Below are 17,414 nucleotides of genomic sequence, written 5' to 3'. Positions count from 1 at the left end.
CAGTAGTTAATAAAGTCTTGAGCTTTTGGAAACTGACCTCACACTCATCAGACCACTGAAAAATCACCTTTTTCTGTGTCAATCTAGTTAATGGAGATGCAATGGATGATGAACACTCTACAAACCGTCGACAATAACCTGCAAGGCCTTCGAATCTCAGTAACTGAAGCAGGTCTGACCCAATCCCTAACTGCCTCAATCTTCTTAGGATCCACCATAATACCCTCCTTAGAAACTACATGTCCCATGAATGATACCGAACTGAGCCACAACTCACACTTCAAAAACTTTGCATAAAGCTTTTTCTCCTTTAAAATCCCAAGCACGATCCTCAAATGATGCTCGTGTTCCTCCTTAGTGCGTGAGTATATCAATATATCATCTATGAAGACAATAACAAAGGAATCCAAATACGGTCTGAAAATTTCATTAATCAAGTCCACAAAAGTTGCAGGGGCATTAGTCAATCCAAAAAACATCACCAAAAACTCGTAATGGCCATAACGTGTTCGAAAAGCTTTCTTAGGGATATCCTCTGCCATAACCTTCAGCTGGTGCTAGCCAGATCTCAAATCAATCTTGGAGAAAACTGAAGCACCCTGCAACTGATCAAATAAGTCATCAATACGAGGTATCGGGTACTTATTTCTGATGGTTACCTTGTTCAACTGTTGATAATCAATACACATACGCATAGATCCATCTTTCTTCTTCACAAATAACACTGGAGCACCCCAAGGAGATACACTCAGTCTAATAAAACCTTTGCTCAACAAATCCTGCAACTGCTCCTTCAACTCTTTCAATTCAGTCGGTGCCATACGATAAGGAGGAATGGAAATAGGCTGAGTGCCTGGCTCCACATCAATACAAAAATCAATATCACAATTTAGTGGAAGACCTGACAAATCTATCAGGAATACCTCCAAAAATTCACTCACCACTGGAATCATCTCAAGCATAGGGGTCTTAACACTAGTATCTTGAATATGTGCCAAGTAAGCCAAACATCTGTTTTATGTTTAAAAAATATATTTTTTGGGTAAAATAGTAAAAAAATGACTATGTTTCGGAAAATCAATTAATCTTATTATTTAAGAAAAATCGACTTCCCAAATTACGGAGTCGCCCCTTGATTTTTGATAAAATCAAGAAAAACTTCTAAAATTAATTTTCAAAAGATTTAAAACAGATAAAAATCAATTGAAAAACGTTCGAAGTTCAAATGTACATCCCGAGAAGGTGTTAGGCCCTCGGGATGCCCGCTAACTTGCGGTTGACCGACGATTTGACTAAATGACCCTTTTTAAAATAACTTTTCCAATTTTAACAAAAGAGAAAATTCGTTTTATATATTTATTTTTTTTATTCTTTATCATTGTTTCTAAAGGAAGCAATTAGGGGAATTTAACCTATGGGGTAAACTAAATGTTGATAAAAGTCAATAAATAAACTAAGTAAATAAAATAGTAGTAAAAATTTATAATTATGTAAATATAGTGAGAAATGGTTGTCCGTTAGAAATTAATAAAATTCCGCCATAACGTTAGTCAATTCAAATAAATAATAAATAAAAGACGGAGAGAAGAGAATATTTGAACTTGGCTAAATAACCAAGTTCATTAAATTGGGCTTTGGCCCTCCTGTCCTATTTTAAATTATTTTAAGAATGTGGGCTTGGGCCCTTTTCAACAATTCAAATCCTGCAAAAATATTTGGCCTTTGGGCCTATTCAAATAAAACTTGCTGACGGGCCCTGACCCATTTTTTCCTGAAAAAAGAGAAGTTTGGGGTATACACTTGATGTATACTGCTGTATACGATATATATCCGGTCCGTTTTGGACTTTTGGATCCTGTATTTTGTTTGGATACGTATTCTCACGATTCCACCTGTATTTTCCATATTATTTCGACGTATTTTGTAGCTGTACTGTTTTTATACCATTTTATCACTGTATATCGCTGCATAAGTGATGTAGACCAATGTATACAGGCTATATCCTATGCACGTATTAATTCGTTATACCTGTATTTTATTTGAACTCGACGCCCCTGTACGTTAAGCCTGCATTTCATATTTTTTACACCTATTTATGGTATAACGCTTATGTATATCAGTGTATACGGAGGGTATATCGATTTGTTCTTCAACGTTCGTAAGCTGAAAAATAATTTCCAACTGTAGATCTTTACTGTTATCAACCCAGATTTTGAACTTGGTCCCCTGTGCATTTTTTGTTCTGTATATCGGTGTATAAACTATGTATACAGCTGGTATACAGCTTCTTCAACACCTGCAAATACAGTTTGCAGCCCCTTTCCGGGTTTTGATGAACCTGCAATTAATTTCCAGCAGTGCATTTCTACTTTTCTCCAACTTGTACATCAGTTTACCAATTTCGGAGAGGCTGGACGACTCGAGAGTAGAGGTTTGAGCCTTTACGGCTCAACAAGAGAATGCAACGGGAAGAAATTCATTATGGACTCGGAGGGATTCATACAACAAAACAATAAAAGAAGGGAATTAGAAATCGTTTCAAACATAGATGAGAGTAAAACAAGATGATGGTTAGTATAAATCTATGAAGGGCAGCCAAGACAAATGAAAATAGAAAAAGCCACAATGCAGGTGTTTAATTTACTATATTCATGTTATGCTAAATGTGAAAGAGGGTGACATATCATGCTTAAGTACACGAAAGAAATCGATCCAACAATCAATATAAGATAAGCAAAATCAAACTCCCAAGGCCATAGAAACCGGATAGACACATACTTATGCTTTACAAGCATAGGAACAAACTGCTTCCAACAGAAAACTAATAACGATACTATTAAATATTAGCATCTATGGCATTTTATACTGAACACCATAAGAAAACAAATAAGCATAAACCCAGCTTGCCCTTAGTTCCGAAATAAAGTGATAAAATGGCCTACTCCAGCTACCAGAGATTTAAAAAAAACAGTATATCAACTTATGAGTTATTGTCAACGAAGCAGCCTTTTCAGATAAGCTTAAACACAAGATTTCAATAAGAACTAAAGTTGACGAATAGAACAAGGAGTACTTCGACTTTTGATGACTCGAAATAACGTAAATATAAACGAAGGAGGTGCACTTCAACAAAACAAAACAAAAAAAAACATAAGAACTCATAATGAACATTTAGTTCGAACAGAGGCAGCCAACAAGAATTAAGCGGTAAGATACATGCTCCAACGACAGATTTAACATATGTCTACACAAATTTTGCATCGCAAGCCACAAATCTAAACTAAAATAACGAACTAGACGACTAAGAACAAAAAAACAAAGAACTCCAGACGAACTCAAGTTAAAGACATCGAAGACGGAAACAAATCAAGACCCCAAAGCTCGACTACAAACAGCCAGAAATCTTCGACTAAGAATTGAAACAAACGATGAAGAAAATGTTTAAACAGACGACAAATCATTTCTAGAATGAAACACACACCAGTTGCCAGGCTGATTAGCATGGCAATGAGATACAGGCCATACTCATACCATACAAACTATCTTCGAACTAACAGAGGAATACATACACCCATATATCAGCCCAAAACGAGTGAACCAAATTACGAGTTGTTTACCTATTCAAGGGCAGTGACAGGGACGGGCGAGCTAGGCAAGGACGAGCTTCCAAACCAAGGACAAACACGAACAACAGCCAAGACGTTTCAATGGAACACCACAGTTCGAACACACTATGATAAAAATAGAAAATATCTTTCAAAATTCTTTTTCAATTCCCTCTGTTTATCTCTATACCTATTGCGTTCCTGGAAACTTTTCTAAGAATACTGAAACCTCTTTCTAAAAAAAATCGAAAACCAGAAGAATCCCACCCCGACTGAAGACAACCGCAGATATATATATATTCCCAAATTAGGGCTCGAATTCAACTGGAAAAGAAAAGGGCTTTTTCCAAAACGAATTCAGGCCAAGAAATTTTCAAAACAAATTCTCCACCCTAGAAGAATATTCTCAAAATATTACTCAATTTGAACGGATAGAAACATGCGTGGAGGGCTCGGATCGATCGCGTGTCCTTGCACCATTACGTGGAGCGATCCTGTGCTATAAGGACGAAGGCGTCTGCTGCGTTTGCTGCCCTGACAGCTGCTCCTGCCGAACCCGACTGGTACAGTACCATCAAGAGGAAAGGGAATGAGGACGCGGGCGAGGGGTTGCGTACTACACGCGTTGCCAAACATCTCGTACGCCAGGAGAAAACCCGGCGCGTGGACGAGTTTACTGCTGCTTCCTCTTCTGGGTCCTTCAGCACAAAGCGAAAAGAAGGAACAAAAAAAAGGCAACGGTCGGGTAAAGAAGATGAAGGAAGACGGGTTTGGGAATAAAATGGTGTTGGGCCGGGTCAGAAGAATGGGCTGGGCTTTTTTGGGCCTTTGAGGATTAAAGGAAAAAGAAAAGGAGTTGGGGTGTTATTTTGGAACTGGGCTGAAGTGGACCTGAAGGAATTGGGTTGGATTGGAATTGGGGCTGGGAATTAAAAGTGGGCTGGAACATTAATGTAGGCTGGAATGGGAATGTAATTGGGCCTGGGGCGGCTGAAATTAGAAGTGGGCCTGGTTTAAGGTTAAAAGAAAAAATATTGGAAGAGGTATCATTTGGAATTGAAAATTGGGCCTAGATTTGAAAAAGGAAATTTTGTAAATGGCCCAAAACTGAGTTAAGTTGGAAATTTAAGATGGGTCAATTTAATAAATAGCCAAATTGAGTTAAGATAATAAATTCGGCTAAACCTTAAATAAATGAATTAGTATTAATTAATCAGCGAGCTTCTTTATTTTAGTAATACAATTATTTTAATTGTAAAATAGAGATTCAAAATATAACCATAATTTAAACGAAATTAGCTTAATAGAATACTTTACTAAAATTTAAAATATTTTGAGAAATAATTATAAAATATACCAATTATATACATAATCATGTAAAATATATATGTCATCTAAAAATTATAAGAAAATGGCAAAAGTATCCAAAATAACGCAAAATTCATATATTATTATTTTTCGCGAAATTTATGAAACTAATTATTTTAAATTGTTTAGAAAATTTAAGAAGCTCGAGAACTAATTTATACTGAGGAGGGTCAAAATTGGGTGTCAACAACATCCTCTCTGTATCAAATGACGAGCCTTAAGAAATGATATCACACCCTTAGGAGGGTGACTAAGAGAACCTCTCCATTCTACTATAGGAATTCCAGGCATAGCTAAAGTGATTGTCTTGGCATGGCAATTTAAAATTGCGTGGTAAGAAGATAACTAATCCATACCGAGAATCACATCAAAATCTATCATATCTAAACCTTTAAATCTGCGTGAGTGACATATCCCATCAAGGTAACAGTACATAATTGATACACCCGATCTACAACTACAAAATCCCCGACAGGAGTAGAAACACGTATCGGCAAATCAAGAGACTCGTATAATATATCTAGACTAAGAGCAAAATATGTGGACACATAAGAATAAGTAGAGCCTGGATCAAATAATAAAGTAGCTGGTCGATGACAAACCAGAATAATACCTATGATAACAGCATTTGAAGCCTCAGCCTCTGGCCTACCCGGAAAAGCATAACAGTGAGAACGACCTCCCTCAGATTGTGAACCTCCATGACCACCACCTCGCCCAGAAGGAGAACCATCTCTACCTGAATGAGAACCACCTCTACCATAATAATATAATCCCTCCACCACTGCTTGGAAGAGCCAGTCATCTGAAATGCTGTGTAGTCAACTCCATAAGACTCCACTAATTCAAAATTATGCAACTTCTCATTACAACTAACTATAAATTCATATGCATCTTTAGTTAAGTCACCAGTATAAGTAGGAGGATTCATTAGTCTGAACCTCCCAAACATCTTTTGCTCATCAATGGTCATAGAAGGTCTGTTCGCCAAATGTGATGCAATATCTGGAAACTCCATACTATCCAAACAAGGAGCTACAACAGCTGCTGGCTGAGTCCTGGGAGTCTGAGAATCTGGAGCAACTATTAGATCTGGATTCTGACCTCCAACACGGGTTTGTGAACCATCATAAGTGACAGGTAAAGCTCCTGCCTGAGCCATCCCCTCTAAGAGTCCTAACATACGAGCCAAGGTATCTTGAAGCACTGGGGTGACAATAGTACTGGGTGGAGCCCGAGATGGACCATTCCCCTCGACACGATCTTGCACATCCCCATGAACAAGCTCTGCATCAGAAGGTACGATCCTATTACGGCCCTGCGTAGCTACTGGTACTTTACCTTCCATAACATAAACTTCAAAACACACAGCTTTGGCTAATTCTAGCCATGAACTCAACTCCTCAAATATTACAAGGGAAATAATTTATATTCCTTTAGAACATAGGATAGATCTTACAATTTACTACTCAAAATACAATAAAAGACTCTACAAAAATTATTCAGGCCCCTTATTGAATTTGAGCAATGTTCTTCGCTGAAATGACTTTTGCTTTGTGAATAATGTTGCTTGCAGAAACTAGGTTGTTTCTATAATATTGAATACTTTAATACATAAATATTAAGATCTTAAACACGATAATACTATATATAGATCGTTAAGGGCACATACCTGATGAGGAAAACATCATCATAGAGAGAAACAAAAGTGTTAGTCGTAAATTGGTTTTTACCTCCTTGCCATAACTTTATGCTACCACAACCGTCAGCGATGAAATTATTGCAGAGAATATGTGGTAACCCTAATGGTAGGAGGGAGGACCAATTTATAGAGGTTATGACCTAATCTGGTACGTCCATCAAGTAACATATGTACAGACGAGATCTATTCCTTATTAGATATTATTTATGGTATTACTTGGGTAACAAGTAAACTTGGGTCATAAGTAAGAAATGATTAATAGTAATTTTTACATTCTTTGACTTGACCCAATAACTATATATCATTATTATTTAATAAATATTAGTTGCGCATACAATGTATCTCTTCTATAATGTCCATCATACATATCACAATATAACAAGCTACTAATGCGAGTTATGGCGATTGTAAATAAACTTTAAGCTATATATTTTCTTACATATACTACTAAATTAGAAACTTGTCATACTAGGTTCATAAGCTATTATAAAATATAACATTACGGTCCACAATAATATCTCATTAAGACTTATCTTATGATATCTCAAACAATAATGTACATTATTATGAGAAACAAGATCATCAATGTATATCAGAAACACATAATTTGAGGTTAGAGTATAAAAACATCATAAATGTATCAATCATAAGTACAACCAAGACTCATTCTTTGAACATGTTCTTTAAATGTCTTTGGTTGTAAGGCCATGTTAAATGCAATCATGAGCCCGGTTTTAATATTCTTAAGTAACACTTTTTTTTACGAATTTCTTCCTTGACAATAAAGTACTTTAATTCCATATATTTGACACATTTTGAGTACTTATCATTCTTGGATAAGAATACTGCTGCAACATTATCACAATAAATTTTTAGCGGCTTGGTAATGGTGTCGACAACCCCAGTCTTGAAATAAAGTTTTGTAGCCATAATGTATGAAGTGTGGCTTCATAACATGTCATACACTTTTTTTGAACATACATCAAACTTCCAACAATAGAAGATTCATGAATTTTAACCATTTCCTTTCGTTCTACATCATTCTTTGGGCATAGCATGAGATTAAATTTGTCCCCTTTTTAATGGTAACTATTCCTGCTGAACAATTGTTCATGTTAAATCTCTCTAGAACTCTTTTGATATAGCCCTTTTGAGACAGTTTCAATGATCCTTGTGATCTATCAAGGAAGATTTCTATCCCTATCAAAAAGGATGTCTCACCCATATCTTTCATTTCAAAGTTCATATAGAAAAAGTCTTTCATCTCACGCAATATGTCTAAATCATTAGCAACAAATAAAATGTCATTAGCATATATGACTAAAAGTGTAAACTTACTCCCACTCATTTTTTGATATATACATCGATCAACGGTAATCTCCTTAAATCCAAAATATGTTATGGTATCATTTCACTTTCTATACCATTATCGTAAGGCTTGAGTTCATATATTGACTTCTTTAGGTTACACACCATTTGATCTTTTCCTTTAATTTCGAAACCCTCTGATTGGTCCATATAAACATCCTTTTCCAGGTCTCCATTAAAAAAGACAATTTTACACATCCATTTGATGTAACTCTAAAATCATAATGAGATACCAAAGCCCAAACAATTCTCAATGAGTCTTTCTTTGAGACTGGTGAAAAAGTCTCCTTATAATCAGTGCCTCATTTTTTATTGTATTCCTTGACAACAAGTATGACTTATATCGTTTAATATTACCATTAGAAACGCGCTTGGTGTTGAAGACCCATCTACATACGAGTCTTTTTGAATTTTTTAGTGATTGAACAAGATTTCAGACTTTGTTGTATTCCATGGATTTTAACTCTTCATTCATGGCATCAATTCATTTATTAGACTCAGTGCTTTCTATGGTTGATTTTCTTAATGACACTATTTGTGGTTCATATGCATCAGATACTTGTGCATTAGTTCATTCTTGAGGTGTTTCACCCAAATGTTTTTCAATATTGTTTAAGTGTTCTTTAACAAGAGGAACAACATTTGTGATTGGTGCGGAAGCAGGTATATTCATGGGCAATAAAATATTTACCTTTACCTAATTAATATCCACACTTTGTTGTACAACACTCCAACTAAATTCACCATTCTCAAGGAATTATGCAAATGAACCTAGACATTGTCATGATTCGTTATACTTTCTATAATATTAACCATCTCTATCTGACTAATGATTTTTCCCTTTCCTATAGAATTGTGTTCCAACCTCTTTATTGTACACTTTGAGAGCGTTCGGTGCTTGAGATATTTCGTTCATCAAATAGATAAATTCATAACATGAAAAATCACCGATAAAGGTGATAAAATATTTGTCTCCACCTAAAGATGAAACATCAAAGGGTTCGTAAATATTAGTGTGTATAATTTCAAGAAGTTGAGTGCTCTTTGTGGCACCTTTCTTGGTATGTTTGGTTTTTTTTCTTTAATGTAATCCAAACATATATCAAGATCAGTAAAATTTAGTTTCAGGAGATTCTCATTCTTTACTAATTTTTTTAATCTTTCCTTGGATAGATGACCCAAAGGTTAATGCCAAATAAGCAGAACTTTCATTTAGTGAACTATGTTTAATTCTAACATTTTGATAAATAATAAGGAGAGATTCAGAAAAATTATTATCTAGTTTCAATCTATGTAAACCATCAATAAGAACACCAGAACCATAAAAAGTAGCATTCTTATATAAATTGAAACATTCATGCCCAAACTTAAAATCAAATCCAATAATATCAAGTTTTGAAAAAGAAACCAAATTTCTAGAAACCGAAGGAACATAAAGAGTCTGTAATACATCATATGATGTCCAATCTCCAAGATCAATCGATATGTCCCTATGCCTTCAATGTGATTTCCCATGAACAAGAAATCCTTATTTGGTTTTGTAGTTTGGATTGTAGTGAATTCCTGCAACATAGTGGATACATGAGTAGTTTCACCAGAATCAAGCCACCAACTATTATTAGGAACTTTTACTAAATTTGATTTGAAACATACAAAAGCATTAAATGTACCTTTCTTTTGAAACTAAGCTTTACGTTTTAGGCAATCTTTTTGATAGTGTCCTTCATTTTTACAAACATGACACACATCATCCTTGATTTCCTTATGAGCATCCTGTGGAACTTTAGCATGTGCTTTCTTTTTCTTAAACTTGTTGGTCTTAACTTTAAGTCTTCTACCAGCTCCTTGACCCACGAGGCTAATAGAATGACCTTCTTGTTTCTTTAATCTTGACTCCTCTTGAGGAAGTGACACTTCACTAACATTTCACTTATCCTTAATAGTGATATCGTTAATTTAGAATGGTCCATACGCAAGAGGCAATGAATTCATAATAAACTTACCAAGAAGGTGTCATCCACTTTCATCCCCAAGGTCCAAAGTCTTGCTGTAAGCCATCTCGATGATATGATTTCGCACATTGCGCGACCTAACAAGAGTATTATCAGCAGAACGAAAACATTCTTCCACAAACTTTAGGTATTCCTGGCACTTTGTGTTTATGGAATAGTAATCTTAATGTTATTAGCATCAATCATTCACATGAACATAAGACTCAATATGTTAGAGCTCTCTCATGATTTATGAAAAGACTTGTCATCATCACTCCTCTTATTAGTAATGACAGTAGGTTTGTCATTCATCTGAGTCAAGTCAAGATCCATTACACCTAAGTGGAACTCGACTTATTCATGTCATTTAGAGAGGTCCAATTCATTGAACACAGTAACAGACAAAACATGTGAATGAAGAAGAATAATTACAAATAGATTTACATTCTTACATATAAAAATAATAATGTGAATTTAGTAAAATGATAAAAGTACATTGTAATTCTCCTTTTGGTAGATACTACAACATACTATCATAATTTAAATGTCATTTTTTTAAATTTTTAATAGGCAATTAAATAATTTTAACCAAACATATACGACATATTTGGATATACAATATATTTTTGATTGAAAATACTAATTTACCTCATAATTTTAACTATTCGTAGAATTATAGATTCAACTTTGGGTAAAATTGTTAAGTTCTAGCAATAATGAAAGTCAATTTATCTATTTATTTTTCAATATAGGCATTTAATTAACCTTTATAGATAAATGACAATTTTATGAGTGCATCTTTTTCTTAACCATACTAGTTTGATCACTTGGGTGACTAACAAGCTATATGAATACAAATGCATACATAATCGTATAAATTTTTTTGCATGTGAATAATTTGAAACATTTTAGTTTGACCACTTTGGTGACTAACAAACTATATAAACATAACACATGCATCAAGTGATCATAAACATGATACGTGTACACATTAATATCTCTAGTTTGACCACTTTGGTGACTAACAAACTATATAAATACAAAATCGCACATAATAAAATTTTGTGCATGTCAATAATTTTATACATTTTATTTTGGTCACTTTAGTGACTAACAAGCTATAAAAACATAATACATGTGTCAAGTGATCATAAACATGGTATGTGTACACGTTAATTTCTCTAGTGTGGTCTTTTTGGTGACTAACAAACTATATAAATACAAAGCACACATAATATTATAAAATTTTAGTTTGATCATTTTGGTGACTAATAAACTATAGAAACATAATCATGCACCAGGTTGAAAAACCTGACCTAGTTTTCTTGGAATATGTCAATAAATAATGAATTGTACTAATCCACATATGTCAAGTAATCATATATATTATATGTGTAAACATAATTTCTCTAGTTTGGTCATTTTGGTGACTAACAAACTATAAAAACATAATACATGCACCAGATTGAAAAACCATAGTCAGATATGTCAATAAATAATGAATTGCACTAATCCAATTATATCAAGTGATTATAAATATTATATGTGTGACATTAATTCCTCTATTGTAGTCACTTTGGTGACTAATAAACTATATTGCACTCAGTACACATATTATTTATTTCTTAGTATAACAATCACTTTAACTTATTGCACAATCTAAAACATAATATAATTATCACATTATGGGAAGATTAAAATTTTCTAGAATTTGTGCAATCTAAAATAAAACATAATTATGTATTTATTTAGGGGTGATGGATGGTGATTACTCTTTATTACTCTACCAAGGCTGATGCGGCTATATAATTTATGAAGACAATTTCTTCAAACAATCCAGGCTCTGATGTCACATGTAAGATTAAATACTTTAATACATAATATCAGCATCTTGAACACGATAATCTTACATAGAAATCGTTAAGGGCACTTATCTGATGAGGAAGACATCATCACCGAGAGAAGCGGAAGCGTTGACCGATAATTGGTTTCTACCTCCTTATCTTAACTTTATGTTACCACAACTGTCAGCAATGAAATTATTGTAGAGAATATGTTGTAACCATAATGAGTGGAGGGAGGACCAATTTATAGAGGTTATGACTTAATCTGATACGTCCAACAAATAACCAATGCGGACGAGATCTATTCCTTATTATACATTATTTGTGGTATTACTTGAGTTACAAGTAAACTTGGATCATAAGTAAAAAATAATTAATAATAATTCTTATAATTTCTTACCAAAGTGTCTAATGTATAAGATCGACAAAACAACTTAGTAGCATGTCATTGGTGGAGAACTCTGCACGGCTGCACTCCACTAACTTAGCCAGAACGATCACAACTCAAAGGATCATGTCCCTCTAGCAGATCCTACTATTCCATAGTTTGTTAAATCATTGGAACATCAAATACAACATACTATTAGTATAGTATTTATTAATTTAACTATTTGGCATTTCGTACTCACTAACTCGACTATTCTAAATTCATCGTGTAGGTCCATTAAAGGAGAAGTTCTTGCTACCAAAAATTTCTCCATTTCCATTATAACTCGTAAATTACTGGTGGAGAAATCTTATTCATTACACAATATCTTCAATAATACATAATGTTTAGAATTTCTGGTACTATTACATAGTACACCATTTAACAAAAGGCATGATCATAATCATGGAAATGAAAACTTCTGTATAAATTTGGATAACCATCTTGAAGCCATGAAGCATAATAATGCCAAGAAGACCAAAGAATATCTTGCAACAATTGACATGACACTCTCCTTTGCTACAGCAGCAATTCCACTTGAAGCAATAGAGATAATTTGCAAAATGATTTCAAGGGCATTTAGACTTTTATATGCTTTGCTACAACTGCTACAATTTATTGTATGTGTCCAGTTCCTATGCATAATTCATATAACAAGTAAAATATTTAGATGAGACGATTCACACAATTTATTATTATCGAGCTATATACATACGTGTCCAAAAGTTGTTCCCTGGAAGGAGTTGGTTGCAAGTCACCAGTAAATTTTGTGCCCCAATCAACTTGAGCACCTTCATATTTGATCAACCATCTTCTAAAACCAACCACAAGTGCATCTGCCTTTGTTGGTACATAACAAACTTTTTGCCAATTATGTAAACCTTTTTCCCTTAGCTTGTGCTCCTTCAAAAGGAACTAAATATTACACATTTGGAGAGTTTGATGAACAACATAATTAATTTTTACTAATCAACTTTTTAAGAAATACAACATATATATACACCAATATAATCCCACAAGTAGAGATTGAGGAAGGTAGTGTATATACTTATCTTATCCCTACCTTACCTTGAAGATAGAGAGATTGTTCCCACTAGACTGTCAGCTCAATGAAAAATATAATAAAGTGTTGGTGTAACATACCATAAAAATATTAACGTTTAAAAAAATTTGACAGAAATAAATAAACAATCATTTAGGTTGTCATGATAGAAAACGTGACATATGATACATTTTTATTAATATTAAAATGTCAAACTAACATAAAGAAGTTCAAAAAAAGAAACAACAGAAGTGAAAGATTCATGATAAAATACTAAAAATATCAATAAATCATTTTGAAAAAAATTATATTTATAATAAAAATCAAAGAACAAGAAATTACAAGGATAATATGTTATGTGTACTAGTAAAATAAAAAAATTGTAAGAGGATAACTAATTACCTGAAGATGAAGTAAATATAAATCAGAATCAATGATTGGGTTATTTTCAAGGTGAAATTTCCATGGTGGAAATAGTTTATACTCCCAACCAGCAAAGTTTCTGAAGGATGTCATCATCAATATGCAATTACTTAGACTTACTGGAACATATATAAATACTAGAAATATTCTATTTGTATCATTTGATGATGATTCTTCCTGCATCACGTCACAAATAAAATAAATCTTAGAAGTACACTTCCATAGTAAAGATCTTAAGAATGTTATTGTACTAAATGTTATTGTGGAATGCTATTAAACTTATTCCCCTGGTGTTCTAGTTATTATCTATTGTGAATGTTTTTCCCTTTCTGATTGATTGCTATCTAGCTTTGATCTTATCAGATATTGCTATTGACATCATTGGTTTACTATATCTCTTTTTTATGATGCCAAAAGTGGGAAGTAAAACTGGTAAGTAGCTAAGTGGCTGAGTTGTATGTGTGGGGGGGAATACAGTGAGGGGGAACAAAGTGAGGGGGAATACAGTGAGGGGGAACAAAGTGAGGGGGAATACAGTAAGGGGGAACACTCTGGAGTGGTGCCTGAGAGCATTGTTTGTCATCATCAAAAAGGGGGAAAATGTTATTTGCAGTTTTGATGATTTGACAAACTCAGAGACCTTGTAAAGGTACCAGGCTCCCAATGTGACGAGCCGGTTGACTGCCAGCTGGAGAAGGTACAGAAAGTAGGTGCACTCTTCCCAACGGCGTCAAAAAGACAAACTTCTCCAACCAATGGCAAAGAGTTTAAGGAAAGTGACTTGTTCATATAAAAGTCACTTTCCTAAACATCATGTTCAGTTTTTGCAAGTTGATAAAGAATTTTCAAGAACACTTGCAAAGGCTATCAGCAAACAAGCAACATAATTATTCAAACAATAACAGAAATCTCTGGAGCATTTAGTGTAGTTGTTTAAGAATATATTCTCTTGGTCTTACATTGTAAACTATTCCTGAAACTATAAAGGAATCAGTGGGTAGTATTGAAATTCTATGTTTTCTAGGTGGGATAGCTTAGTGGGTAGATTTATTTCTACTTAGGCTTTGTAAGCAATAGAGATTATTGCTTGAACGTGAGATTAAAAGCTTCTTCTCACATTTGTTGTAATCGTGTTTCACTTTTGCTTGTGAATATTAGTGAAAACAATTGAAAATCCTGTGAGACAGGTCGTGGTTTTACTCCCTTAAGCAAGGAGGTTTCCACGTAAAATCATTGTGTTGTTTAAACTGCATTTACTTTCTATTCATACTTATTAGTGTGTCAAGGGACCTGGTCCATTGACTGATAAGTGAAGGCACATATTCTATCAAGTGGTATCAGAGCAGGCACTCTCTATTTGGTTAACACCAAGGAAGTGATATGTGTTCTAGAATGGCTGCTCCACTTAATCTAGAAGAAGGTCAGTCTTCAACAAGACCTCGTCGTTTCAATGGACATTTCTAAAGTTGGTGGAAAATTAGGATGCATGATTTCCTCATGGCTGAAGACAGTGAGCTATGGGATATCGTACTAGATGGACCGTTTATTCCGATGATAGAAGAAAAGGATGGAGAGAAAACCAGGCTTGTTCCAAAGCCTAGAAAAAAATATGATGAAGCTGATACAAAGAAGATAGAAAAAGGCTACAAGGCAAAAACTCTTCTTGTCTGTGGGATAGGACCTGATGAGTTCAATCGTGTCTCAGCCTGTGAGTCTGCAAAAGAAATCTGGGATTGTTTAAAAATAGCTCAGGAAGGAACTGAACAAGTCAAAGAATCAAAGATTGATATGCTCACCTCTTTGAATGAAAACTTCAAGATGAAGGAAGGAGAAACCATTCATGAGATGTTCACAAAATTGTCCTCTATTACCAATGAGCTGAGAAGTCTTGCGGAACCTATCAGTATGAGCAAGCAAGTCAGGAAAGTGCTTCGAATTCTTCCAAAGTCCTGGGAAAGCAAGGTTGATGCCATTATTGAAGCTAAAGATCTGAAGGTTTTGACAATGGATGCTCTTATTGGGAATCTGAAGACTCATGAGCTGAATCGAAATCATGATTTGTCAAAGAAGGAATTTAAAAAGGATAAGTCCTTGATGCTGAAATACAAATCTGATGAAGACTCCAGTGATGATGATATGGCTTATCTCATCAATAAAGAGGAACAAATGGTCCTCGAACTGCTACTCAAAATGATACCTGCTACAATGTGGAAAAGCTGGACATTTTATTAGAGAGTGTCCTCTACTCAAAACTGAAAACAAGGAATATCAAACACCAAGAAGTGACAAAGAGAAGAGAAGGGACCTGGTACTCAGTAAAAATGATCGCAAAGCTGCTGCTGACTATGTGGTCAAAAAGGTTCTTGCTGCATGGGGAGACTCTTTAAGTGACTCAGAAGATCCTGATGAACCAAATGATGTGTCTATGGTGGCAGTTCATGAAAAGGAAACCATATTCAATGAAATGTTTGCTTTCATGGCTCATACAGAAAATAAAGAAGATGATGATAAGGTAACTCTTCTCGATATGAAACATGATCTGAATAATTATTCTCTTAAAAAATTGAGAACATTAGCAAATGTTATGATTGATTCAGTAATTGAGTTAACCTTTGAAAGAGACATTATGAATGCTGAACTTGAACAAGGTTAAATTGGAGGAGAAAATGTCGAAAATGGAAGTTAAAATGGTGTCTCTAGAGTCTGACAACACTGAACTTAAAAAACAATTGACTCAGATAACTGAAGAAGCTGAAAAGCTAAATGGAAGGTCAAATGGTTTACAAGTTGAAACTGAAGAAAAACTGAAAACCACTGAGAAAAATCTGGGATTGGCTTTAGAGAAGAGCAACAAATTAGAAAAGGATATTGTCAAACTTAAGGAAGAACTTGAAAAATCTCTTAAGTGGACAAAATCCGCTAAGTTATTGTCAAGTGCAACAAATCAGAGTAATTTCAATAAGAAAGGTCTAGGAAGTTTGAATATCACTCCTCCCTTTAACCCTCACAGCAAGTATGTGTTTGTGTCTGACAATCTGCTTTGTCTTCACTGTGGTAAAAATGGGCATTTAAAGGGAGAGTGTGCTGGCTGGACAAATTCTCATGAAAGACTCTCTAATTATACTGAAAGGCAAAGAGTATCAAAAGAGAGACCTGGTCCTCCAAAACATGTTTCAACTGATACATTTTCAAAGAAAAAATCTGTCTCTGCTCCAAAGTCCTTTGTTAGAAAGTTTCAAAAACTGCCCTATTGGACTAGATACAATCTGATCACTCCTTTGTCCGCCTTCTGGGAACTCAAATTGAAATGGGTTCCCAAGCTAAACAAGTGATTCTTGGTGTAGGTGAGTGAGAGGAGCAGCAGTCAATGTTGGTATATGGACAGTGGATGCTCTAAACATCTGACTGGTGACATCAAAAATTTCCTCTCACTCAAGACACTTCAGGGAGGAGGTGTCTCTTTTGGTGATGGAAAGAAGGGGTACATTTTGGGAGTTGGTAAAGTGGGAAAGTCTTTTGAAGAATCAATTGACAATGTGTATCATGTTGATGGTTTGAAGTACAGTCTTTTGAGTGTATCTCAAATTTGTGACAAGGGAAATGAAGTCAAGTTTACTTCTGAGAAGTGCACTGTGGTTAGTTTA

General features: G+C 34.5%; 2 protein-coding genes across 2 annotated transcripts; one reads left to right on the top strand and one right to left on the bottom strand.

Annotated features, from left to right (window-relative positions):
* Positions 1–12,708: 12,708 nt before the first annotated feature.
* LOC107016511 (protochlorophyllide-dependent translocon component 52, chloroplastic-like) lies at positions 12,709–13,863 on the bottom strand. The gene is made up of 3 exons (XM_015216960.1): positions 13,750–13,863; positions 13,021–13,220; positions 12,709–12,910 (listed from the first exon to the last, which is right to left on the bottom strand). The coding sequence occupies exons 1-3, from the start codon at positions 13,861–13,863 to the stop codon at positions 12,709–12,711; spliced, it is 516 nt and encodes a 171-aa protein (XP_015072446.1).
* A 1,404-nt stretch (positions 13,864–15,267) lies between these two features.
* Positions 15,268–17,102, top strand: LOC107016510. The gene is made up of 3 exons (XM_015216959.1): positions 15,268–15,939; positions 16,034–16,282; positions 16,419–17,102. The coding sequence occupies exons 1-3, from the start codon at positions 15,268–15,270 to the stop codon at positions 17,100–17,102; spliced, it is 1,605 nt and encodes a 534-aa protein (XP_015072445.1).
* The last annotated feature ends 312 nt before the right edge of the window (positions 17,103–17,414 follow it).

This window comes from Solanum pennellii, chromosome 4 (genome assembly GCF_001406875.1).
Source record: "Solanum pennellii chromosome 4, SPENNV200".
Lineage (NCBI taxonomy): Eukaryota > Viridiplantae > Streptophyta > Magnoliopsida > Solanales > Solanaceae > Solanum > Solanum pennellii.
Note: the sequence above shows the minus strand (reverse complement) of the source record. Positions and strands in the feature narration are given on the sequence as shown.